We start from the raw sequence: 26,412 nt of genomic DNA on the forward strand, positions 1-26,412 counted from the left end.
ACTGATTGTTAATTATAAAGTTTGACTCACAATTTCTGAAGGAAAAAAAGAAAACAAGAGTCAAAGGAAACAGAATTCTCATATACTCCTGGGAGAAACGCAAACTGATAAAATCATTTTGAGGGCAATCTGGCCAACACTATTCAGAACACTCCTACCTTAGGACCAGCAATTATGCTTTCAGGTATGTGTACCAGAGCAGAGGTCAGCAAGTTAAGGCTTGCCAGTCATCTGTTTATGAATCATGTTTTACTGAAACATAGTCATGCTCATTTGCTCATACACTGTTGTCTATGGTTGCTTTCTTGCTACAAAGGCAGAGTTGAGTAGTTGCAACAGACCACATGGCTGACAAAGTCTAAGCGACTTACCATACAGTCCTCTAAGAAAAAGACTCTTGACCTAGAAAAACTTTTGTGCACGTTTATAGGATGTGGATAAGTATGTTTATCAGAGTTGTTTTAACAGTGAGAAATTATAAACAACCTAAATATATGTCAAGCAGAAAACAGGTAAAGCTACACAGAACTATGTCATCCATGTATTTATAAAACATTACGGCAGCACAGAAGGATAAGTAACTTTTGTTCTACCAATCCCCAATTCCCAGAAAAAGCTCGTATGAATAAGCTGATGTACATTTATCCAACCTTTTCTTACACGCATAGAGGAGAGTAGGGAGCAGCATACTATGAGCCCAAATTTGTGTTGAACAAATAAAGAAACAAACAAATAAATAACCAAACTGTTAATGGAGACAGGCAGAGACTAATTCAAATAGGCATGGGCAAGAGTGGATTTTGTTTCAATTTCCCCAAAACTGTTCAACAGTCATTTGCATGTGTTTTATTGGTCATCTGCATTTTCTTTTCAATAAACTGAATGATTACATCCTCTGCCCATATAAAGAGTTGTCTTTTTCTTCTTAGTTTGTAGAATTCTTACAGTACAGGGATATTAAACCTTTCCCCCTTGATGTGTCACAAATAGTTTCCTGTATTTTTTTTCCCTGCAGGATGAATGCTTTAAAATTTTACAAAATAAATCCTGTCCCCTCCTATTGCTTTTGATTTCCATTCTTAATTAAGATCTCTCTTGTCCTATATTTTCTTCTATTAATTTTACTTTTTACATTTAGATATTTAACTCACCTGTAACTGTTCATGTACAAGATGTGAGGTAGGGATCTAACTTAATTTCTCTACTACTAGATAGGGCTTCCCTGGTGGCTCAGTGGTAAAGAAGCTGCCTGCCAATGCAGGAGATGTGGGTTCAATCCCTGGGTCAGGAAGATCCCCTGGAGAAGGAAATGGCGACCCATTCCAGTATTCTTGCCTGAGAAATCCCATGGACAGAGAAGCCTGACGGCCTACAGTTCACGGGGTCATGAAAGAATCAGACATGACTTAGTGACTAAAAAACCACCACCACCAGAAAGGTTCTCAGTTATCATCTATGTTCTCACTGAGTTATTTACCATTTCCCCCCCCCAAACTTGCAACTTCTATCATTATTCTTACATCTTTTTCTAGTCTCTATTCTGTTCTATTTGCCTACGTCTATTCCTGTGCTATTAATATCATACTGTGATTACTGCAACACCTTTACAGTAAATTTTACCAAATGGTTAGGTAAATCCTCACTCATTATAATTTTCTTAAATACTTTTGGAAATTCTTACTTTACAAACTTAAAAATCATTTTTCCAGGCTTAAAAAAAATTAAGATTATGACTGGAATCATATTATATTTCTATATCAACTTTTTAAAGAAAGACATTATTAGGATATTAAGATCTTCTCACCCAGGGATCTTATATTTTTAGCAACAGAGACATCAGTGGTTTAATGGAAGGGGGATCTTACACACCTGAAACAAAGTCCTGGAGTGATACCCTACCATGTGTGACGGATGGCAGGCAGGACACGCAGCAGGCTTCCCTCTTGGGTGGAAGGGGAGAGTGCCAGTTACACAGTGATGTCAGGCTGGCTCATCAGTTGCCAGGGAAAGCCACAGAGGGGGAATGCCCTTCACTGCCCCAGTGATCAGCACAGACAATAGCTGGGGCCAGGGGCAAGTGTGTGGGAAGGTCAGGCTTGTATGCAGGGTGCAGGGGAAGCAGGCATTCACAGGATGTACAGACAGCAAGAGTGGTCTGACTACTCACTTCACTCCTCCATACCCTGCAGGACCTTACAATCTTAGTTGGCCCCTCTTCTGTGATATCCCTGGCATCGCTGCAACCAGATAACACAAATACAATGCAGAGAGCCACACAGGCTTTTCTACTTCTAGGGCCCCACAGTGTGTCCTTTAGCAATTTTATATTTTTCTTCATGTGGTCTGGTTTTGGTATTTTAAAGTTTCCTGTCATTATGAAGAGATCATTCTACCCAATTTCCATTTCCAAATGGTAGTCATTGCTAATAGAGAAACCCTAATGTATCTTAACTCCAGCCACTCTACTGAGTTCTCTCATTAGCTGAATGAATTACTTTTTGGCTCTTCACCATGGTTTTTCTAGGTAGACAACAATGTAATTTACAAATGACAATTATTTGCTCTCTTCCCTTCTAGTTGGAAAATAGTGCAGTAGTTAAACAATTTGTTTTCTTTCTACCTGAATTAGTGGAACCTCCAAACAAAGTTAAGTAATAGTGATGAGAGCAAGCGGCAAACCATGTTAATGACTGCAATGGTAATAATCTAATTATTTCTCTATTTTCTCAATCTAATATAATGTTGGCTTCTGTTTCTGGTACATAATTGTTTTTAAAAAAAACTTTTACTCTATTTTTGTTTTACTTGGAATTTTTATCCGTCTTTTTTCCTTGCAAAGGAGGTACCACGTTTTTTTCTCATGGCCTCAGGCCTTCTTGGAATTCACTTTCATGTTCATTAGCTGATCATTCTAGTCTTACATGTTGAGTCACTCAAGCAGAGTTACAAGGGAAAGACAATTATTTTCATTATTCCCATTACCTAATTATTAATGTTTATAACAGTTGCATACTACTAATGTAATAATTTAATAACTACCCAAATGGTGGACACTGAAATCGTCTCTCTCTCTCTGTCTTACAGTGTTGTGATGAATAGCATAAAATCCATACTTATATTCTTGCTGCTTTAACTCGACATTCCTGGAGGACATATTCTGAGAGTCTTACAGAATTACTATGTCAGAGGGTACAAACATTTTAACTCTGACAGGTAGTGCTACAGAGTCCTTCAGGACTGTACCAGTTTATTCTTACAACAGGCAGACGATGATGCTTCGTATCACAATTTCTCAAAATCTCACCAGTATTACATGACACTAAACTTTAAAGCTTTTGCCAGTCTGATAGGCAGAAAATTAACCAACCAAACAAGAAACCACCACCACTGACAAAAAACAACATTATTGTATGTTACTTTTCCCTGATGACTAGTGATGTTTAAGTATATTTTCACAATGATTCATTAACCATTTGTACTTTTGTGATGGGACTACTCATACCTTCTGATTATTTTCTTCTTTGGTTGTCTTGTTTTCAAATGATTTGTAGGTGCTCCCTGTATATTAGGGATACTAACTCCTCATATGTACTACAAATACTTACATTTTTGCTTTGTGTACAGTATTTCTTTAGCCCTAACCTTAATATATTTCCAGAATAAGTGAATGTTTGCTGTATTTATAAAATATGGACAAAAAATTCCTTAAAATATTAACTAGCAAAAGAACACTATATCCCAGAACAAAATTAAAATGAATACATCTGCACATATCTGGACAAAATGGTCAAGAAAGAACTGAAGTTAATCTGTTCTACAGTAAGCTGTCTGGAATATACTTATTTATATTTATATATTAATACAGAAATTTTCATATCAACATCTCATTTCTTAAGAACCTCAAAAAACAAACACATTAACAGATATAGAAAAACATGTATACAGTATTCCATAAATTCACATTCTAAAAATGTAAATTCATATAAACCAGAGTAAAATTTCTCATAGTTTTTCTATCAACAAACAAAGAAAATCTGCCTGGTATTTTAAAATAATTTCATTAAACACCAACTGTTACAAATACTAAATCTGTATTAATTGTATCATATAATTTAAAGTATCTTTGGAAATTCATTGTATATTCTTGATTCCATACCACTTATACGGTGATAAATACCTTCTCCCAATACGTAACATCTTTTCACCTTTTTTTTCCCTTTTGGCCGTGCCATTTGGCTTGTGGGATCTCAGTTCTCTGACCACAGACTGAACTCAGGGCCTGGCAGTAACAGCACTGAGTCCAAACCAATGGACAGACAGGGAATTCCCAAACATGCTTTTCCCCCTTTTCATTTTCTTTAAGGTACCTAATAAAGATAAATTCTTAACTTTAAAATAGTAGAATTTTACCAGTCTTTATAATTAGTCTAATGTCTTAAGAAATCCTTTCTTATGCCAATATTCTTTCTTTACATAGTTAAGGGTAGAAACATGGGAATGTTCTCCATCCAGTTTGTTTCTCTTCCCAAGGTTCTTTTTATATGTTTCTCTCCTTGAATGAGACTTTCCTTTTTTCATTACACAAACACAGAAGTAAAAATCTCAAAGGATAACTGAAGTTAGTTAGCAACTAATAAGATGACCAGAATTGAATTCTTCTTCCCTCTTATAATTCCAAGGCATAGCAGAACAGTATCCGAGAATTGAAATATGAAGGCAGAATTATGTGAATACTGGTTATGCTTCCCAGCAGCCATAGTAAACTATTCTTATTTTGAACTAGTGCCAAAGTAGACTTTAAAAAATCTTTAAGAATAAAACTTAACCAAAGTTAACAGAGCTGTAATTCATTAGATTCTTCATAGAAATCTAGCTACTACTGTTTCATAGTTTAATAATAAATATGTTACCTGTGCTCGTTTTTCCATATCCTGGCAACTACCTAGTTGTTCTTCCATTGCAACTCTGATTTGCCTTGCCTCGTATTCCAACTGCCTTCTGGTCATATCTGTTTGTAAGGAAAACTAAAACCACAAGTAAAATGGAAATGTTAATATCTTGTGTTTATCAGTAAAAATAAAAAAGCATATAAGTATCCATAAAGAAAATGAATACACAAATACGCAAGTTATTATAAGAAAATTATTTTTTACTCTAAGAAGTCCTAAAACTTGATGATCAGTGTTAGGCTCAGCCTGGCTTTCTGATGTGAAGTGAAGAGTTGAAACACTTTTATTACCTCACAGTCACAAATAGTTTTAATTAAATTGTAATTTAAAAGCTCTTTAAAATATATATATTTATCCAGTTAAGGTAAGCCTATTTTCAGTTACCTTACAATTCTTCTGCCCTGAAGAAGCACTACTTTGAATTGTTAAAAATTAGAATATTAATGTGGACAAAGTAGAAAAATCAAGAATCAGGTCCATCATCCTTAAGTTTATACCTCACTTCAGGATTCTTAGGTACATGTAGACTAAATGGAAAGAACTTTCCCACATGTAAAATAAAGAAGACAGAATAAAGAAAAGCTTTTATATAATATAATAATAAATTGCAAGATAACACAAACTTTTTGGTAAAAATATAAATATGAACCAAAGTTGAAACAAACCAAAAAAAGTACTTCTTCATGGAGTGAGTGTTAGTGCATTCAAAACTTTATTAGCCCTCTAACTACAATTCCAGATGCTGTGGTAACTGCTAGGTATAAAAAATGAAGAAAAGGAGAAGGCAAAGAAACTTACAAAGACATGCTCCAAGGCTAAAAGAACAGCTGGACAAAATAATTGGTGACAGTTATAACAGGCCATGAAGGGAATAAGGAAGTGCTGTAGATTTTTCATGCTCTGTAAGTCCAATAAAAAGCTGCATGTGGACAATTCCCTGGAGGTCCAGGGGTTAGGACTCCACGCACTCACTTGTCAAGGGTGAAGGTCTAATCCCTGATCAGAAACTAAGATCCTACACACACACACACACACACACACACACAAGCTGCATGTGTATCTGTCTGACTCAAAATACACACACACACACACACACACACACACACACACACACACACACAGACAAAAGCTGCATGTGTATCTGTCTGACTCAGAATAGCACTCTGTAGGCCTAAGAATCCCAAACTGTGTTGTCAGATAAGTTAGAGGAGCTTTCACCCTTTTCCCTTGCAATATACAGACGACTTATGCAGAATGCATTCCTAAAGGCATATCCACATTATGTGTTGCAACAAAGTTGAAATAGTCTGCATGCTGTGAGTCATGTTATAACTACACTTATTTGTCCTCCACTTCCAAAAATCCCTTGCACAAAAGGTTAAAGATGACACATTATATTACAATAACGTGGTTTATATCTGATGTTTTAAGCAATGCCTAGTAACCTGATAAGTATTTCCATATGAAAGCATTCTTAACCTGCCTTCTCAATATAAAATAAAAATTCTGTGAATTTAAAAGTATTTATGAAATAAAAGCAATTTACATTTGCTAATGTTGCCTACTGGTCTATAATGTCTTACACATCCTCTTAAATAAATGTAACTGACTATATGGTGAATTAATACGGGAATGAGCTGACAACTGATCTTTGTTTCAGGTATTAACCAATTGCTCTTGAACTGTTTCATACACAACTGCATGCAGACAGCTAGACTCTAAATACTGTACATTTTAATTACCAAAGTGAATGTTAAGCAAAACAGTGCTTTAATATTAAGAGTAACGATCCCTCCAAACCCTCCTGAGTTCCTAATCCTCATGCGTCAACACTCTCTATGAACTGTTCTTTCATTTGTGGTGTCTCCTTAGCTCCCAAAAGGATGTTAACGACATTGTCAGGAAGGGAGATTCTTTCCCTCTCACAACCTGGATAAGTTTGTGCTCAGGAGGCTGAGCACTGAAGTTTCTAGTTCTAGCTCCCGCCAGACAATGCCCACCCACGCAGGAATGTGATTAACTGCGTGTTCTGGAAAAGGTTTTTTGTTCGTTGTTACTTTTTCTTTTATAATGTCCTCTCAAAACTTTATTAGAAAATGAAAAAACTAAGCTAACAGTGGAAGATTAATTTTAATTGGCCTATTTCTAAAAAATTGTTTTAAAATTTATGGGTAGCAGTTAAAATAAAGTCTTATTTAAAATTATTAATGTATTTCAGAAATGTTCTTATACGTGTCACCCCATGAATAGAACAGCTGACTTGGAGAGCTTGGGTGGGGAGGGAGAGGCTGACAGAATTAAGTTATTTTTTACGTAGTTATATTAGCAAAACAAACAACTTTTAGTGCTTGCAGAAAGCCCTAACATCTGTGCCAACAGCTACTGTCATTTACAATAACTAGAATAGGACTCAGGTTATCTCAAAGATACTTTCACTGCAAAAACCATCTGGCACAAGTCCTGTAATATAGTTCAAAAAACAGACAGATGGTAATAAACATTTCTACAGAGTATCTTTGGTAATTCAACACGTCTAATAATAAAACACCTAGTTGAATCCTGAATCTTCTAGTTTTATCATCTTTACATACAAAATTCATTGACTATATATTTATGTTGAAGTTGGATAAAACATATTACAGTTTACAAATAACTATATAGTTATAAACTTAGATACACTTTCAGATATAAAAATAAGTTATTTTGTCAAGTTACTCACATTTTCAGTTAAAGGAAGGCTATCTATTCTTTTAGTGAGATTCTGAAGTTGAGCATAATACCAGTCTTTTTCCTTTTCTTCTTTGTCAAGGTCAGCAAGAAGCAATGACCTGTTTTTCAAAAAAAGTTAAGTTTACACAATGCTAATACAGAGCACGTAGCAGCAACTCTCATAAGCTATAACTGTAATGTTTTCTATGTAAAGTAATATAATGAATAAGTGAGAATTTTGCTAATTTTAGATTTCTGAAGGTGGGACTTAGATTACAGTCATTAAAATTTGAATATTAAAAGTTTTAAACTTTTTCAGCTAAATAAGATGGCAACCATTCTTACTAGAACATTTACATTTCAACCAAACGCTTTCTTCACATTTAGAGTTTAAGAATTTGATGTTGGTATACAGTAAAAAGTACAGATTTAATAAAACTCAGATATAAGAATAAAAAGTATAATAAAGGAGCAAAGAAAAGCAGTAATTACACAAAAAATAAATTTAGACTATAGGGAACTACTGCACGTAGCTTTCAGCTTCTTATTAGTCAAATAAGAAATATATCATCACTGTGTAATAACAGGAGGTTGTTCTGAGGGAGAGAAACATTTTCTTAGGCTTGGAATCTGAAGATGAACTTGTTACATAATTTCTGACAACCCAATCGATGATGTCCTCAATAACAACCTATATCAATATTCTATGTCAATACTCTGTATCTGATCAATATAAACATAAATGCAAAATAAAGGGTTAAGAGGAAAAAATCAGTAGGTACAAGAAGTATATGATCTATGTCCTTTTTTGTGACTCCTTCCCTAAGCGACCACTATTATTCTCTTATATTTATTTCCAGAGACATTCTATAAAAATGAAAGAATATATGTGTGCATATGTACATGTACATTTTAAAACATAAATAATAGCATATTATTATCTGTGTTGTCTTATAACTTTTTACCACTTAAAAGTCTATCTTGGAGATTATTCTTGTATCAGAATATAAAAAGGTCCTATGTGGTTTTTTGCTAGCTGCAAAGATATTTATGAATCCATAAAAGAATAAATAATAACTGGTTCTATGTTAGAGGGCATTTAGGGTCTTTCTAATCATTTGCTATTATAAACAGTGCTTCACTGAATATACTTATATATAACTTTATTGTACAAATATGCAAGCACGTGTAGATGACAAATTCCTAGGATATGTAAATTTTTAACTTACTGTTCTTACTAGATATTGTACCAATTTATGCTTCTGTCACCTTTGACAATATAAATGCTTCATCAAACTTTTAAGATTCTTTTACATTTCTAGGGTTTAAAAAATGGTATATCATTATGGACTTCCCTGTTTTCGGCCATACTGCACAGCTTGTGGGATCTTAGTTTCCAGACCATGGATGGAACCCCAGCTCATGGCATTAGAAGTGTGGAGTCCTAACCACCGGACCAAAAGGGAATTCCCTATCACTATGGTTTTGATTTGATTTCTTTTAGTATAGGTAAGGGTAAGCATTTTTCCAAGTTTAAAACCCATTTTTACTTCCTTTTCTTTGACTCTTTCTTATTTATAGGACCTCCTCTGTATCAAGAATGACAGCACTCTGTCAGTTATAAATATATTTTCTCAGTGAATCACTTGAATATGAGGATTTTTTTATTACAGTTTCTGGGCTTCGCTCTTACCGAGTCATTCCCCACTCTGACTCTGTTATTAATACTTTAGAATTCTATTTGATTGTATTTTCTTGATGAATAAGTATGCATGTATGTGGAAGGTTCTACTCTTGCTAAACTTTCCATTCTTTACTGAGAAGCAGCTTAAAAAATAAGAATAAGCCTTCACTTTTTGCTGTGGCAACCTCAGTAGTGGGGGAATTCATGGGAAGAAGCCAGCTCCTGGTTACGATGTGCCAACCTGGGGCAGAGGTGCTGACCAATGAGAAGCTGCCCTCTCCCTTCCATTTTTGACAACAGGAGCAGGAGAAAGTAGTGCAGAAATCCTGAACCCCTTCCACAGGCTGGGTATTACCACTAGCAAAAACATGAGATCTGATCCTATTTTTTAATGATCCCTGGTGAGCACCTGCAGGACCCACCAGGATCAAGGCAAGGGAACAAGGGACAGAGGGAGATGCTATTTCTTCTGATTAATCTTCAATAAATTGGCCTATTTAATAAAGATCTGGGTGCTAAAAGTGCTCAAATGAATAAGCTAATTTTAGTGATGGTATTGGAGTAAGAAAAATGGAGTGAGAATAGGGCCAAGTTGTTGCTATCAAGTTTTAAGACTGAACTCTGGCAAAATGCTCTTGGGAAGCCAAAGTCAAGAGCCAACATAGTAACAAGTGGTTAACTGATAGGAGTTGATCTTATAACTCACATCACTGTATTTAAGGCTCAAAACTGAAACAAGGCACAGACTCAGAAGCCGGTGGGTCTTTGTTGTTTAGCATATTGAAGGCTTATTTAGTGACTGTCAACAGTCTTCTTTAAAATGTAAATGTTAGCTAGGAAGTTAGACATAAACAAGGGGAGGCCTGGCTGAAAGGAATGCAAGCTGATCTCTGAACTCCATCCCAGACACACCCATGAGAGCTCACAGATGCTAAAAAATAACCACAGAGACTTTTCAACACAGGGGCCCTGGGCACACAGTGGATAGAAAACCACCATAGGGGCTTCTCCAAGTAACTTTAGGCAGTTAGGGGACCATTAAGGGCTCATGAATATTCTACATCTAATTATAAGATGGAATTAGGGGAACACACATGGGAAGGCATAAACAACACAGCCTGTGTTATATAACTTGAAATTGCCAATCGGCCTTGAGTGTATGGCCATTTGCATTCCTCTCATTGACTGGTGGTGGGTACAAGCCCTCCTCTGCACCAGGCACATCCAAAAGGAGGAGACTGGACATGTAAAAGGTGAGTCAAGAGGGACCCACAGGAAGGATGAGGAGGGCTCCTGTGGGAGCATCTTACTAATAAAATATCTGCTTGAGCTGAACTGAGCTGTTGCTTGCCTGATGTTCTATACCTTTTGGTCCACTGCTCCAAATTTTTGCTGCGATGAGACAAGAACCAAGGAAGATAAATAAACTGATCTGACATAATTTTCATGTCTTCTCAGTCCTCTAGCTAACTCAGGATCATCTAGAAGAACATGGCACATGTATCAGGCATTTAAATATTTGTTAAAAAGTATTACTGGCTAATGTGACAATAACTATTTGGGTGTATCAGACATAAGAGTACTAAGGAGTTTTTAAAAAATATCTAATTTCATCCTCACAACATCTTTTAACTGGGAAACTGAGGTTCAAAAAGGTCATGGAGCTTCCCTGGCTGCAGAGCGGTTAAGAATCCTCCTGCCAGCGCAGGGACTCGGGTCTGACCCCTGGTCCTGGAAGATCCCACATGCCCAGAGGGTAACTAAGCCCACGCGTCACAACCACTGAAGCCTGTGCTCCCTAGAGCCCGTGTGGCAGAACAAGACCCCATTCTCTGCAACTAGAGAAAGCACCTGTGCAGCAAGGAATACCCAACACAGTCAAAAACAAAAATAAATTAAGAAAAAAAAAAGGGTATGCATCTGGGCTTGAGTTCTGGCTTGAGTGTTTTCTAACACTTACCTCACTTAAACTTACTGTATCTATAGGTAATACAGAGAACAAGGAAAAAAAGATACAGAGATAGTTCTCTGACTTAAGGGATGTCTAGAAAGAAAGAACAGAAAAACAGAGGGGCTAAAATCATCAAAGTAACAACAGAATTTTCAAAAGTTGAAGAAAATAAATCTCCAGATCAAAAGAGCACAGTGAGTAGTATCCGGTATGATGAACCAAGAAAACACTTATCAAGGTAGTCTAGAAACTTCAGAAAAACGGCTTCCTGCAAAGGAACGTGAATTAGACTGATACGGAATTTCTCATCAGTGACGCTGATTATAAAGGAAAATGAGTTTGAGCCTAGACCTAGTCAAACTATCACTCAAGTACGAGAGCCAAACACAGATTTTGTCCCATAAACAAGGGCTAAATCTACCTTCAAACAACAGTGGGAGCCAGGAGGACACAGGATACTGACAACTACATACACACACACACTCTTTGTGGACAAAATTAGGCCTTTATCACATAAAGCAAAATAGGTTCTTAGGAAAATGGGCATGCTCACACGCCTCTTGGACAGAGTTCAAACGGGACAAAGTGATGGAAGAATGCACACTCCAGTTAGCTTCTGATTGTTCAGGACACTGTTTCCTAGACTTTCAGAAAGAGTCCTGGTTCAAGATATGAAACAGAGATTCACTGAAACTCAAGAGATTAAAGAAAGCTTAACACTATTTCTGGCCCATGATTATTGTTATTTTTAGAGATGTACACATCTAAAACCAGAGAGAAAGTAGTAAAAGGTCTTTTGCCTCTCAATGAGATATGCTGGGTATTTTCCATATGTTAATATCCATTGTTCATAACTCCACAAGGTAGAACCATATTCCTATTTTACAGAAGGAAATGACACAAAAATTTAAAGACTTGACCAAGGTCCCAGAGAATTTATACATGTGTACATTTACGCAAATTAACATTTATACATTTGAGGATTTCTTGAAAGTCTAATAGAACTTTTAGGAATATAAATATAATATGGTATTAATCATGCAAAAGGAATTTATAATCTTATAGGATGTACAAAAATACTTGACAAAGTGCTTGGTAACTATATATTCTGATACTTGTAGTGTGATGATTTTAACTTCAAGAAGAAAAGAATTAACACACTAGCTCTCAGAAAGGAGAACTGATTCTGTATCAGGCAACATTTTTTTAGGAAACTGAAACTGACAAATTGTTTCATTTGTGACCCCTTGAAACAGGTCTTTAATAATGGAAACCAGTCACCTTATACTGAATCTGGTAGTCATTTAATTCATTTGAAAAGATAACCAAAAAGTCAATCAAAACACAGTCACATATTTTAGCCATTGTGATTATGCATACTATTCGTACATTATTCACTGTACAGAGCATCTGAGCACTGGAGTCCCAAGAAGCTGCCTCCTTCACGTTTTCAGGTGTAAGGTAAGGATGCCCAGTAATTCATCACTCTGAGACAATGAATGGAAAATGCTCTTTAAGTGCTGCTTGTGATCACCTACCGCACACGCTTCATAACTCCTATTCTGTATTGCCACAAAACGACAAAATCTAGCAAAAATTGGAGCATAAAAGTTTACTACTTAATGAAGAAATGTTACCTCTCTTTTTCAAGTTCTTCTAAATAACCGGTATTTTCTCTGCTTCCATTTACAAACCCTCTTCGTGGAAATGAACCCATAGGAACAGGACTGCACTCTCCTGAGCGACTAGACACAGATCCTTCTCGGCTTCCATAAGAACGGAGGGACATTTTGGACCGTAGTTTCACTCCAGGGAAATTACTGCTATCTAAGTTAAGTTCTAAATAAAATACAGACAAGTTTTTATAAAACAACTGCTTTAAGCGATCTAAAATATTGCTAATGTATTATATTATCTTTTAATAATGAAACCTTAGGTTCACATTTAGCCCTCAAATTTTAAAGCATTTTATAATTGAAATACATTATATATATATCACATAAAGTATGCAGGAGTACTAAATTATTGCAGTTATTGAGCAGCAGATCTATTCAGGGACAGAGGAAATCCTTATCTCAAATGCTGATGCCCAGAGAAATTCACTGACTACTGGTTCTAAAACAGAAACGTCCTGAAAAAAAAAAACAACACCAGGCCAAAGCACTTATAAAGGGGTACATTTGTGGTGGTGACCATCTTGCAATATACACAAATACTGGGTCATTAAAAAAAAAGTGTTCACCTTTTGGTTTAGAGGACTGCAGCTATAGATTTCTATCAGAGAAAGCCACAAATGTATATGAGTGAATGAACAATTATTTATGAACAGAATAGCTAAACTTTCCCTCCAAGATAGCTTGAATCGGTCTGGTGGGGAAAAAATATGTTAAAGAAAAATTAGACAGAATGTCCTTTCTTAGATTCCTACTAAGTAATAATATATTTGGGGATCCAAAAGTAATTTCTCTGCCCATCTTCAGTTACAATTAAAACTTACTGATTTGACATTTGAATTTTTAAGTGATAAAACAAGAAAGACATTCTTTTAAAATTCTATTAAAAATGGCTTAAAATCAGTGTGTGTGTGTATATGTGTGTGTGTATATATGTGCAAAGATAAAGCACTTCTATTCTGAATGGAACAAAGAAAGGCACTGACTCCTTCAAATGAAGCAATGGGTCCAGTCTATAGCATAAAGCTTAATAAAGGCCTACTTAATGACTGGCAGAAGAGCAATGCGTTTTAGAAAGAGCTGGAAATTGTCAAGAAAGGTATCTAAAATAGTTTATTTAAAGGCAGTTAAATGTTTTAACTGAAAAAATGACAAGCAAATAGATTTTTTATGTATTTGTACTTTAAAAATTAAATCCTGATGCATGAGGCTAAGAAAATCCAACACCAACATTCTAATCAAGAGAAGCTGTATTTGGACACACACACCTAAAGCTGACAACTGGAGCTTAAAAAAATTACTTTAAAACACTTTTTAAAAATTTACCTTTAAGACGCTCTAATAAATCAATCTGTCCAGAAGAAGCCATAGCTTCATCTTCAATACTTCCTTGTAGTTGTTTAAGTACTTCCTGTAAAAAAGAACACAGTATCTCAATATGACAAAATTCTAAATAACTTTTTGAAGATATGATTTTAACTTTCTTGGCATCTAGGTCTGCTGGGGGAAAAAAGTTATTTCAGATCTATCTGAAAACATATAAAATGCAAAGTACTTTACATATATTACCTATTACTAATTATAAATAATAAATTACAGCCCAACAACAACAGTGATACTTTGTGGTGATGGTGATTACAAATAGTCTCCATACAGTATACACGGAATAGTTAAGATATCTTATTTGTAACTTCTGAAATAACATAACAAGGTGGATTACTCTCATTTTTCAGACAGACCGAGACTCAAAAGATTTGCTGAAGACAGAAAAACTAAGCTTGTACCAACATGGCCATGAAAGACAGCAAATTAACACATTTAACACCAAGCAGTTATATACTAAATTTATATACATTCTACTACATTGATTTATACTCAGCAGTTAAGTGACTGTATGCTGTCTCCTGACTTTTGGCCCATTGCTTCCTTTCCCATCTAAAGCCTTCTCTCAACAAATTTTTGTCAGAGGAGGTCAAAAACTTTCTCTTTCTATTAGTTTTTCTGTATATTCCTTAACAATAATTTATACATATTCTTACATTTTACATATTCTGAGGCATCCCACTCTAGTTCACAGCAAAATCTTTGCTGGCCAAGTAGGATTCCAAATGCAAAACAATGTATTTGAACAGTTACAATCCTATAGCTATGGGCAGTGTTCCTCTATGTGAAAAAGGATCCATAAATAGATTGAAAAGAAAATCTGTCAAAAAGAGTAAATATAGTAAAGACTATGTCAGTGGTTTACCTTGATAGTGACATTAGAAGCATTAAGAAAAGAATTCCCATGTTAACAATAAGAAATAGCCTGTGACCTTAATGATCTGACCTTCAAATAAAGACCATGTTGGAAGTTAAAAGGCTTAGATAAGTAGATGTGGGAACGTGGAGGTGACTGTTATTTATAGTCAGAAATTGTGTCAGTGTATCACAACTGTGGGATAGGAAATAAATTTGCACAGGGATGTCTTCTTGAATGAATGCAGATTACTATAAACATCAGGACACAATTCTCTTCCACAAAGTCTGAGAATTACCACTGGAAGCTACCTGTGGCTTTCAGGATCCTGGGTCTCCTCCCACCCACTGCTGCTTGTAATTCAATGATCTTTTAATCTTATCCTATTTCTTAGAATTCGCAGGCTCACAATTCAACAGCCACCTTTCTCAAGGAACTGTCAGTGATACGTCTCTAATCCTAGCCTCACGACTTCAGACCCATTTCCCAGTATGAGTGACAGATGCTTTGCACTCAGTGTCTGGATGACGTGCACTGCACACGTAAACACTCAAGCTGTCGCCCTGTGTCCTTAGATCCTGTTCCTTGCCTTATATCCTTTCAGTTCAACGGCAGCAGCCTCCTTCTCCCTTTAGGCTCAAATCTTCAGCCTCGCCTCTTTCATACCCCTGATCAGTTATCAATTCTGTATTCTAGGCTTAATATCTCTTATTAGCCATCTCTTCTCTATTCTTTTGTCATTATCCTGACTATTGACCCCACCAAAACTACTAAAATAATCTCCTAAATGGTCCTACCTTGCACAGAACTAACAGATTAGTAAGACTTTTAAAGCACAGCTCTGATCAGGTCTTTCTTTATACATGATCCTTCTCTACAACCTATCATCAAGGTGTTAACAGTGAGTATTCTATAGAAGTTGGGATTACAAGCAATTTTTGTTTTTGGTTTCCTCATTTTAAAACAACAGATACTATCAAAACAAATACTGTTTTCAGAAAAAGTACAAGCATTTAAGAATTCAAAAGCAACAATTAAAAGAAATCCCTGTATATGTCCTAGGACATATACTTAATTTTTGAAAGTTATATGTCATAGTATATGTCCTAGGACATATACTTAATTTTTGAAAATTAATGGCACATTGTTTTTAAAAAACATATTAAAAATAATAAGGAAAAATTAAAATAATACCAACAACAGAAATGAAAAGGTCATGTAAATCTGCATGTTCAACAATAAAGGATTAAATAAATTCATGGCATTAGCCAAACAATGGAATACTATACATCTGTGAAAATACTATAAAATACTTAATGACATGAAATGATAGCTATATTAAATTAAAAAGCATGCTGCAAAATATGATCCCATTGAATGCATACTTGCATAAAATGCAGAGAGAAAAATATACACATTATCAAAGGTTACCAACATTAAAAAAATTTTTTTAAATGGGTGAGTTTGATCTTTTTGTCTGTATTTCCTAAATTCTAAAAATAGTGAATACACATAACTTGTAAGTTTTAAGTTTCTGTGCATATGGCTAGAAGTCTATTGATAAAAGCAATAACCATAAAGTAAATAAAATTACGGAAATTTAAAGTTTAAAAAATTAAATTTTCAAAGCATCTATCTTGAAAAGCTACTTATTCCAGTGTGTTCTCTTAAATTATTCTTGTAAATTCTGAGTTATGAATCTCAAAAATACACAGTTAATTTATAGACCCAGTTACTTTGTCTCAAGATGACACCACCCAGCATGACTACATTACTATTTTCTTGTGAACAGTTTGTGCCTATTCCATAATAAAAATTAAGCTCATTTCTTTTCTGTTTTACTGAGACAGAACATACATGTGAAAAGCACGCCAATCTTAAATTTCTTATATAATCCAAGTATCCATGTAATTGCCACCCAGGGAAGACACAAAACATTTCCAGTATCACAGAAGGTTCCCTTTTGCCCCTTATCAATCAGTATTCATTCTCCAGAAGTAATCAGTACTCTGATTTTTGTTATCAGTTAGTTGGCCTCCTTGTGAATTGCATATAAATGAAATTATACAGTATACAGCCTTTTGTGTCTCGTGGTTTTTGCTCATCAAAATCTCTATGACACTCATCCATGCTGTTGTATGTATGTTATTTAATACTGTGTAGTTGTCCACTGTATGAATAGATCTCCACTGATACATCCCTTATCCTTTTGATGGGCATTTGGGTTGTTGCCAGTTTGGAGGCTATTGTGAAGAATGCTACTATGTACGTTCTTGCACTTATCTCCAGGTGGACACACGTACTCACTTCTCTTGAATATATATCTGGAGGTTTAAACCCTGAGTCACAGTGATTAAAAGAAACTGCTGAGTGGTTTTTCAAAGTGTTTGTGCCATTTTATACTCCTACCAGCAAGGTTTAAGTTTGAGTCTTCTTAATTATAGGTTCCAATTCTCTGTTGAGATTTTCTGACTCTTTATCCACTTAATCCATCATTTTTATCAAAACATTTAAAATAATTATGTTAAAATCATTGACTGTTACTTACTTACAACATGTGGATCATCTTGGGATTTGCTTCTATTACCTATTTGCTCTGTTGGTTATCAGTCATTTTCCTATTTATTTGTATTTCTTGTAACTTTTAACCGTATGCCAGTCATTATACATACAAGAACAGGAAAGACTTGAGATTAGAGTTTCCCTTACAGAGTTTGCCCTTTCCACCACTGGGGTCTGATTTCCTTCAACCAATAACTGAAAATGGGTTGCAGATGCAGTTTAAGTGAAATTCATATGAGATTCCCTAATAGCTCAGTTGGTGAAGAATCTGCCTGCAATGTGGGAGACCTGGGTTCGATCCCTGGGTTGGGAAGATCCCCTGGAGAAGGGAAAGGTTACCCACTCCAGTATTCTGACCTGGAGAATCCCATGGACTGGATAGTCCATGGGGTTGCAAAGGGTTGGACATGACTGAACGACTTTCACTTTCACATCTGATTTGGTTTGCTGAGTTCTCTGAATGTATCTCTTCTCTTACACTGAGGCTGAGGCCTGCTTTAGCAGTACACTGCCTCCTAACGATCCGCTTCCTAGTCCTCCCGGGCATCTTGCCCCCAACAAGACTCAGCTAACACCCCATGCATTTGGAGAGAATGTGAGACACTAGTCATACACTTGGAGCCCTGCTAAACGTCAATGCTTCGCACATGTCCACGTGTTTGCCCAACGGTTTCTTTCCTCCAGTGGAGTCTCGATGCCTGTGCCCATGATTAGTCACCAGTGTGTCCCCAGAATCAGTAAATACCCCTGGGGAAGAAAATTACTGGTGATCTCAGCTCATCTAGAAAGGGCTCTTTCCTCTTAGGAATTTCAGTTAATATAGTTCTTGATGATTTCACAGTTCTCCAATGTCTTTAAAAGAATGGTTTTTGTTTTTATCCAGTGTTTTCTAGTTGCAGCGGTAGGGCTGATTAATTGCTTGGGGTTGCATACTGAATACAGCCTAAAAAGAAGTCCTTAATTTCAAAGGTTTTTAAAAGAAGATGCAGCAAAACTACAAATCAATTCCAAACAAAATATTTCAAAAAATGTTTTGAGAAATGACAGTTTTTAAATTAATATGTAATTTTAAAGGAGAGAATATTCATTTATATTTATAAATTCTGGAAGTTTGGTTTTAAATCATATATCATATAATCATATAATTATATATAATATATATTATATATCATATCATAATCATATAATCAAACATTATTTTTTAAAAGTTAAGGTTTTAGAAACATGAGGGAATTAATTATTATAATTAACTATTAATAATTAATTATTAATTATAGACAAATATACTGTGGTCATATAAGTGAATAGAAAATATGAATGAGTAACTGTGTCATTTCAAGGGAGTTTTCAACTTGATCCACTTCTGTTTTTCTCGCTATGTCACAGTTACTGATATTTTTTATTACTAGATAAAAGTATACTTGGTAATTAAATCTTCAAAAAAAATTATGGAACTGTGCCAATTTGAATCTTTACTTCTCATTTTTTCTCACACTCTGAAAATACAAGATACTCTCCATATACATGGTTTTATAGTTAAAACAATTTATAAATACTTCATTTTGCTAAAATACAAGTGATATAAACGGTTGGTTAATATTTTACCTAGATATATTTTTCTACACCATGCCATCTTTCAATTTAAATGCTTCATACTTCACCATATTTTTGAGAAGAAAATGGCAACCAATCCAGTCCTCTTGCCTGAAGAATTCCATGGACAGAGGAGCAGGACAGGCTGCAGTCCATGGAGTCACAGAGGGTCGGATACGACTGTGCAACTAACTTAATTTTTCACCATATTTATCATGCTGCGATGCTCAGCATTTTAAAGTAAATCACACTGACTTCCTGCCCTGGAGTAAAAAGTATAGCATATAATTTCCCTTAAGTTTAGCTATAATTGCTGCATTCTTATTCTAAATCCCACAAAATCTGTAGTTTATTTTAATCACAGAAGCATCAAGTATATCCATAAATGTAGAGAAAAATGTAATGAACTCCTATGTATCCTCACGTTAGTTCAAACATTATCAACTCATGGGCTTCTTTCATCTATGCTTATAACCACTTCGTCCATTCCCCCTCAACCTAAATTTATTTGAAAAACAAATCTCAGTCATCATACTGTTTCTTCTCTAAAAAAATTCTACATGTATATTTAAAAAGGGATTCTTTCTAAACACAACCACAATGCCATCATTAGACCTACAAAATAAACATTTTCTTACTATTCTCAAATACAGTCAATGCTCACATTTCCTTAACTGCTGTACACATATTTCCCCGACTGTCACACACACAGAGAATATTTTTATACTATCAATGACATGTAATCAATAACAAAGCAGTATTCTCTTTTGCCACTAGATGGTACTACTGTATAAATTTCAGAAATCCTGAAATAATGTAGTTGAAAGAGACACCCCTTGCCATCCACAGGGTGGACACATTACATACGAACGATCAGTAAACATAATACAGGATCACATGATATATTACAAAGTCTAAAAAGTTATTTTTTTGAGAAATAACCATTGTTTCGGGTTAACTTTAATCCAATGTAGTAAGTTCCAATGTTTCCAAGTGTCTTCATTCACACATCAGTATTTTAAGACAAAATAAACAGAGCATGGTTTCCTGTTAGTACTATAAAGCTGCTGCTGCTTCTTTTTTTTCAAAAAGCTTCTTGCAAGGAGATACATAAATAACTTCAGTATAAGGGCATAACTGCTATGATACCATACACTAAATCCTGAAGAAATATGTGGATGGCTTTGCAAGGATGTCTGTAAAAACACTCACTGAGCAGTAATCAATTCATGGTTGAATTCAGACATATCTTAAATACTAATATTCATGATGTATATTCATGACCTCATTCCTAAGAGGCCAACCTGGTATTCCATTGCAGAAATTTAAGGATCTGACTTAAACTGTTACTCTGAGAGACATTCCACACTTCAGCATTTCCATCCATGGAGACAGATCTAAAGGTATGTTAAAATGTTTCACCAAAATGAAGTTTCAATTTGTTCAAGTAGTTTAAAAAAAGAAAAAACTTTAAAAGGGGACTCAGAATTCTGCACAAGAGACATTCAGATAGGTGTGCTAGGAAGAATTCTCTACAAAATATACTTCTGAAGCAGATAAACCATTAGTCTTGCTGGGGAATTTAAATTTTGTATCTTTAAACTTTTAAAACCACATGTCATGTACAATAATTATGTTGATCAGTGTTAAAATACCAAACTACTCTTTTTTAACCTAGTAGGTAATTGATTCAGCTGTTTTCATGGTTTGTGGTGAGAAAAAAAATGTTTCTTTATAGTCTATAGAAAAAAATATTTCTTTATGAAGGATCTGAGATAGGTATCTTGGAGATCTGTCATTGCTACTGCCACAGAAATAGGCAACACAGTAGAAAAGATTTATGCATAGAAGAGAAAGAGAGAGAGAAAAAGAAAGAAAGGTTCAAATGAGTAAAAGGCTAAACTGTTATGATATTGAATAAAAAGGTAAAAGAGGAGCAGCTCAATAGTTCAGTAATACACAGAAGCTTGAAGAATAAGAGAGACCTCAAAATGCATGGAAAAAGAAATAGAAGAGAATAATAAATGAATAAGGAATAAGAGTAGCAAGCAGACAGGAAGAAGAGGGTCAGAAACCCAGATGGTAAAATGGCCAAGGCGCAGAAAAAACACGTAGCAAGAAGGATTTTTTAAAAGAGAAGGAGGTAACAGTTTTGTTGATGACCTCCAGTTCTATTAAATTCAGTGAGAGGAAAATCTGCCTAACTGGAAATTAAAACAGTTAAAGTTTTGACTGCAATTATTTTGAAATAAGAACATATTTTCCCAGTGCACACTGAGTATCTTATAACTTTTCACGGAGGTTATCACAGCTTTCCAATGCTATACAGCAAACCAATTTCAGGGCTTGATGGTGTCGTGGACATCATCTGTTAGTGCAATGACTACTTTTTCAAATAAAGCAATTTAATTCCAGAAGGGCACCTGACAGTCTGTAGCTCAGCTTATGGCAAAACCAGAAATAGAATCAGGTACTAACCTTCACTTCGGGACTCTTCTCATTAGGTCACCCCAAATTTCTTGATGATCTATCACTGCAGCACTTAAGTGATGACAAGATCTGAGGGGGTTGGGGATGATGACTATGATTTGTTTTAATCCTTAAGATAAATTTGGCAGTTGTGAGGCTAGTTTCTGTGAATTACATAGAACGCCCAGCCTCACTATAGTGATGGTGAAGTTGGTCTCTCATTTTTAAGCTTAAAAATAACTAAGGACTAACTACTTAAGTCACTGTGGTTTTATAATCATTTTCTTTATATGATTTGCTGGATGAATTAAAAACATTTGGACTGAAAATATCAATGTTAACTTTTGCAAGAAAGAGTTTACAGATTACTGCTTAACTTAAAAAAAATACACTTCTAAGTAAGTGAAGTGTCTAACCCAAAGTTTACAGGAAGAAACATGGAATAAAAACGGATAAACTACAATTTAAAGTCACAGTCTTGATACCTTCATATTAGATGCCTCAGTTTCCAGTTTTGTAAGATGATTGGAATTATCTTCTAGCTCTTGTCGAAGATTTGAGTTCTCCATCTTCAGGGCCTCAACTTGCTTTAACAACTGATCATAGGAAGCTGCAGCCATCCTTGGCTACCCCTGGACCTATAAGGTTAAAAAGGATTTTGAAATTCACTACTGAAAAAATAAGAGTGGCTGCTTGTTACAAAGAAAGGGATAAAGAAATAAAACCTCAAAGACATTTAACAAGAACTGTGTTAATGTAGCAGTTTCAGTATCAAAACAACACTGTGTGAGTGGCAGGGCCTTTCTGAGAAGCTGAAATACCGGGGTTTAATTAAAGACAAATAAGATTTAAAATAGAAGAGAACGTCAGTAGTGTTTGAAAAACACCTGCCTTTTCACAGGTGGGTAAGATTTCTATCAGGTTAGAATTTTTTTGAGGTTTCAGAGATATTTTAAATGGTCTTACAGACAAGATTTGGGAAATGCAGTTATTGATAAGGAATATATTTATATTGGTCATATTAATTTATTTCTGGATTTTGCCCAACAGTCACATAATTTTATAGCCCAAATGGATTAATGAGATTAGGTATTGTAGTCTACCACTTTTCATTTGATAAAAGGCTAGTCTTAAACATTATCCATGGGGAAATATGAAGTTCCAAGAAGGCCTCATTAAAAAGGCAGTCATTAAACAAAACAGATACAAGGGAGAGGATTGGATTGAGACTTCAACTCTTTTGGAAAGAAAGATGATAAAAACTGCTAATATAAATTATATTACATTTATCCAAAAGGATGAATACAATAGGTCATGCTATGGCATATGTATCACGGGACCCACTGTGCTCACATTGAGGCTGAAAGACACTTGAAGAAAACAGATGATTTTAGGAGTAGAGACTGTCAAAGAGAAGCGAAGCACAGCCTTGCTTAATTACATTACCATCAAAGAAAAGGGGAGAAAAGAAAGATATAGATGATAGTCAGGTAATAAGAGGTCCTTGGCCTGAAGAATTAGAGAATGCTAGAAGTTATGTTCAGACTAGCGAAGTTCCAAAGACCCAGAACCTCTTTGTAGTTTAATTTCTATGGAATAAATAAAATTCTACCTATCTCTTAAGAGTTAAAAAGTATAACAGAGTTTGTATTCAAGCAATACTTAATAGATCTGGACATAAAAAAATGTTTCTGCAGTAAAAATCCACTATACGAAATAAGGCAGACAAATTACAACACTGGCTAGTCATGACAATATTGTAGTTCAGCAACTGGAAGGGATACCCTAACAAGGGAAATCAAGTGACACAGGTCTCCGTCTGTTCTCCAACAGCTAGGGACAATAAATCTGGAAGGAAACAAGAGTCCTGGGTGGTGGGGATCACCCTCAAAAACCTTCATGACTGAAAAGAGTGAGCGCTAGACTAGTATTTGGGGATCCGGGTCTCAGTTTCAGTCTTGGTCGTGCCTTCACCTTTGCCCCTGAATTTTAACTCATTTCACCATTCGTAAAATGGACATTTACTACCTTTTCTAATATAATTCACAGGAATATTGTTAGAATTGAGAAACAAAAGGATGGTCTAAAAAGTCCAGTATAAGTTATATCATGAAAATACACTTACTATGTAACTTCTTTAGTAAGACCTAAAGTTAATCTACTGTTATAAGCCTTAGTCCTCTGACCAATCGACAATGGGTGAAGAAGTAATTCACTCTTTTGAAAAAGGACTGAGAAGGTGTATCAGAAACAAAGGAGAAATTCATAGGTGGGACCACTTATCTGTTTTGTGTGCACGCATGCTCAGCTGGGTCTGACTCTTTGCAACTCCATGGACTGCAGCCCACCAGGCTCCTTTGTCCATGGGATGATCCAGGCAAAAATACTGGTGTGGGTTGGTTGTCATTTCCTCCTCCAGGGTATCTTCCTGACCCAGGGACTGAACCCCAGTCTCCCACGCTGGCAAGCTGTTTCTCTACTACTGAGCCACCTGGGAAGCCCTATCTATTTTATACCATACCACTAAGAAGCATCTCTACCTACAAAGAGGCAGCACATTAAAAATCATGTGACAAAGGTGGGAATCTGACAGTATTTAGTAACGTAAGCCCTAAAATTCCTCAATCCAAATAAAATCCTAACAGGCAATTTTCCACTAAAATAGTATAAATAACAGAAAAAGTAACAATACAGGGAAAGAGAAAATTACTGGAATTATGTTTAGACACAGAGGTTATAACCATATACAATCACAAAAAGAGCCAGATGGACAAAATGAGCAAGAGACTACTAAAAGTGCTCTTTACTGGAACAAAAAAGAATTCAACCCTTTAGGTGGACAATTAAAACATACCATTATTTTTTTTTCTCTCTCTCCAGAATCAAAACATTTAACTCACTTCTGCTTTAGAAAACAGGATGTTTTAATATAATTTTATGAGAAAATAAGATGTTTCGAGGTAATACTTTGCCTTATGTCCTTTTAATATGTAGCCGCCATACCTAAGTCAAAATTGCTTAATGCAAAATTTAAAAAATCATAAATTTGTTTTAGAAAACAATCACAAGAATTTCATACCAAATATATCGTAAATGCGACTCACCCAGCATCATTAAAAAAAAAACAAAACTCAATATTTATCTGATGAAATGGGAAAATCTCTGAATCTCACATCACTGAGAACATACAAAGATCTAACCATGCTTCTCAGTAAGCGAAAGAGTTAGCTGCTCAGCCCTGTCCAACTCTTTGAGAGCCCACGGATTGTAGCACGCCAGGCTCCTCTGTCGATGGAATTCTCTAGGCAAGAATACTGGAGAAGAGAGTCATTCTCTTTTTCAGGGGATATTCCTGATCCAGGGACAGAACTCAGGTGTCCTGCACTGCAGGTGGATTCTTTCTGAATCACCAGGGAGTCAGGATGTGCACTAAAGAGATTCTCATCCCTTAAGAGTAGGTAGGGGAGAAGAAAGTTTTATAAAAGGACTGTTATTTAGACTTTTATCCAAATGTTCACTAGAAACAAATTTACAAGGATCCTAAGAAACTAATGCAAGGAGGCAGAAAAGTTTAGGTAGGTAAGGGATACACAATTAGAACTAAATCTGAAAGATTCTTTATTATAAATTAAGAAGTTTGGGATTTAAAAAAAATTAAACTGCTTTTATTCTTTTGGTTTAATGAATTTTAAAAAAGATGTATCTGTCAGTACTGTCAGATGGTAATGAAAAAAAAATATCAATACAAAAAGAAACCAAAAGAATCATAAAAGACTACTTTGCTCAAGTCTATGTAAACAAACTTGAAAACTAAATGAAACATATAATTTCTAGAAAGTGTATTTTATCAAAACTAACCACAAGAGATGGAAAATCTAAAATTTACAACAAAAGTCACTGTTGTAAAATTGATATCATCCAACACATTAACAGAGCTACACAGAAGAAAAATATTATCATGCTGAAGGTGATGAAAAGACACTTTAAAAATTCAATGCCCATTCTTATTGAAAATACTGGATATAAAAGCACACTTTTTAAACACAATATATTTCAGATCCACAATAAGCCAGCACCACCCAATGAGGAAGTACTAGATATACTATATTACTATAGTCAGGGAAAGCCCCATTTTTACCACTCTTACTCATTTTTATCAGTCAATACAGAGAATGAAATTAGAAAGGAATACTACTGGTAGGGGTACAATTAAATAACTAGAATATCCAAAAGAACCAACTAAATATTACTACAACAAGATAATCTAGTAGTTTAGTCAAGTACAAAACATAAAGAAATCTTTCCTTTATATGTACAAAGAGAAACCAAATAAATGATAAAATGAAAGAAAAGATCTTATCTATAATTTAAAAAAACAGGCATAAACTGAATAAACAGTTCAAACATGTATGAGGAAAACTATGGAATACTTCCGAGAGACACAAAGGTAGATTTCAACAAATGGAAGACGTATCTTGTTTGTGTACTAAAGATTCAGTAGCATAATGATGTCATTTCTCCCTGAGTTAATTTTACACAGTCCCAATATAAATACTATATAAATTTTTTTTTATTTTGTTTGC

At 35.1% G+C, this 26,412-nt stretch overlaps 1 protein-coding gene across 6 annotated transcripts in view; it reads right to left on the reverse strand.

Moving 5' to 3' along the window:
* APC (APC regulator of WNT signaling pathway) overlaps positions 1 to 22,449 on the reverse strand; it is a 77,345-nt gene extending 54,896 nt beyond the window's left edge. For 5 of the 6 annotated variants that reach the window (XM_065941614.1, XM_065941616.1, XM_065941615.1 and 2 more), the window contains exons 1-5: positions 22,315 to 22,449; positions 14,293 to 14,377; positions 12,931 to 13,132; positions 7,669 to 7,777; positions 4,911 to 5,024 (exon numbers count right to left, since the gene is read on the reverse strand). In XM_065941614.1, coding sequence (XP_065797686.1) covers positions 4,911 to 5,024; positions 7,669 to 7,777; positions 12,931 to 13,132; positions 14,293 to 14,377; positions 22,315 to 22,449 — 645 coding nt within the window. Of the gene's footprint in view, positions 1 to 4,910; positions 5,025 to 7,668; positions 7,778 to 12,930; positions 13,133 to 14,292; positions 14,378 to 22,314 lie in introns of those variants that run through there. The other variant, XM_065941617.1, reaches the window with a different exon arrangement.
* Between the last annotated feature and the right edge of the window lie 3,963 nt (positions 22,450 to 26,412).

The sequence above is a fragment of the Muntiacus reevesi genome, chromosome 7 (assembly GCF_963930625.1).
Source record: "Muntiacus reevesi chromosome 7, mMunRee1.1, whole genome shotgun sequence".
Classification (NCBI taxonomy): domain Eukaryota; kingdom Metazoa; phylum Chordata; class Mammalia; order Artiodactyla; family Cervidae; genus Muntiacus; species Muntiacus reevesi.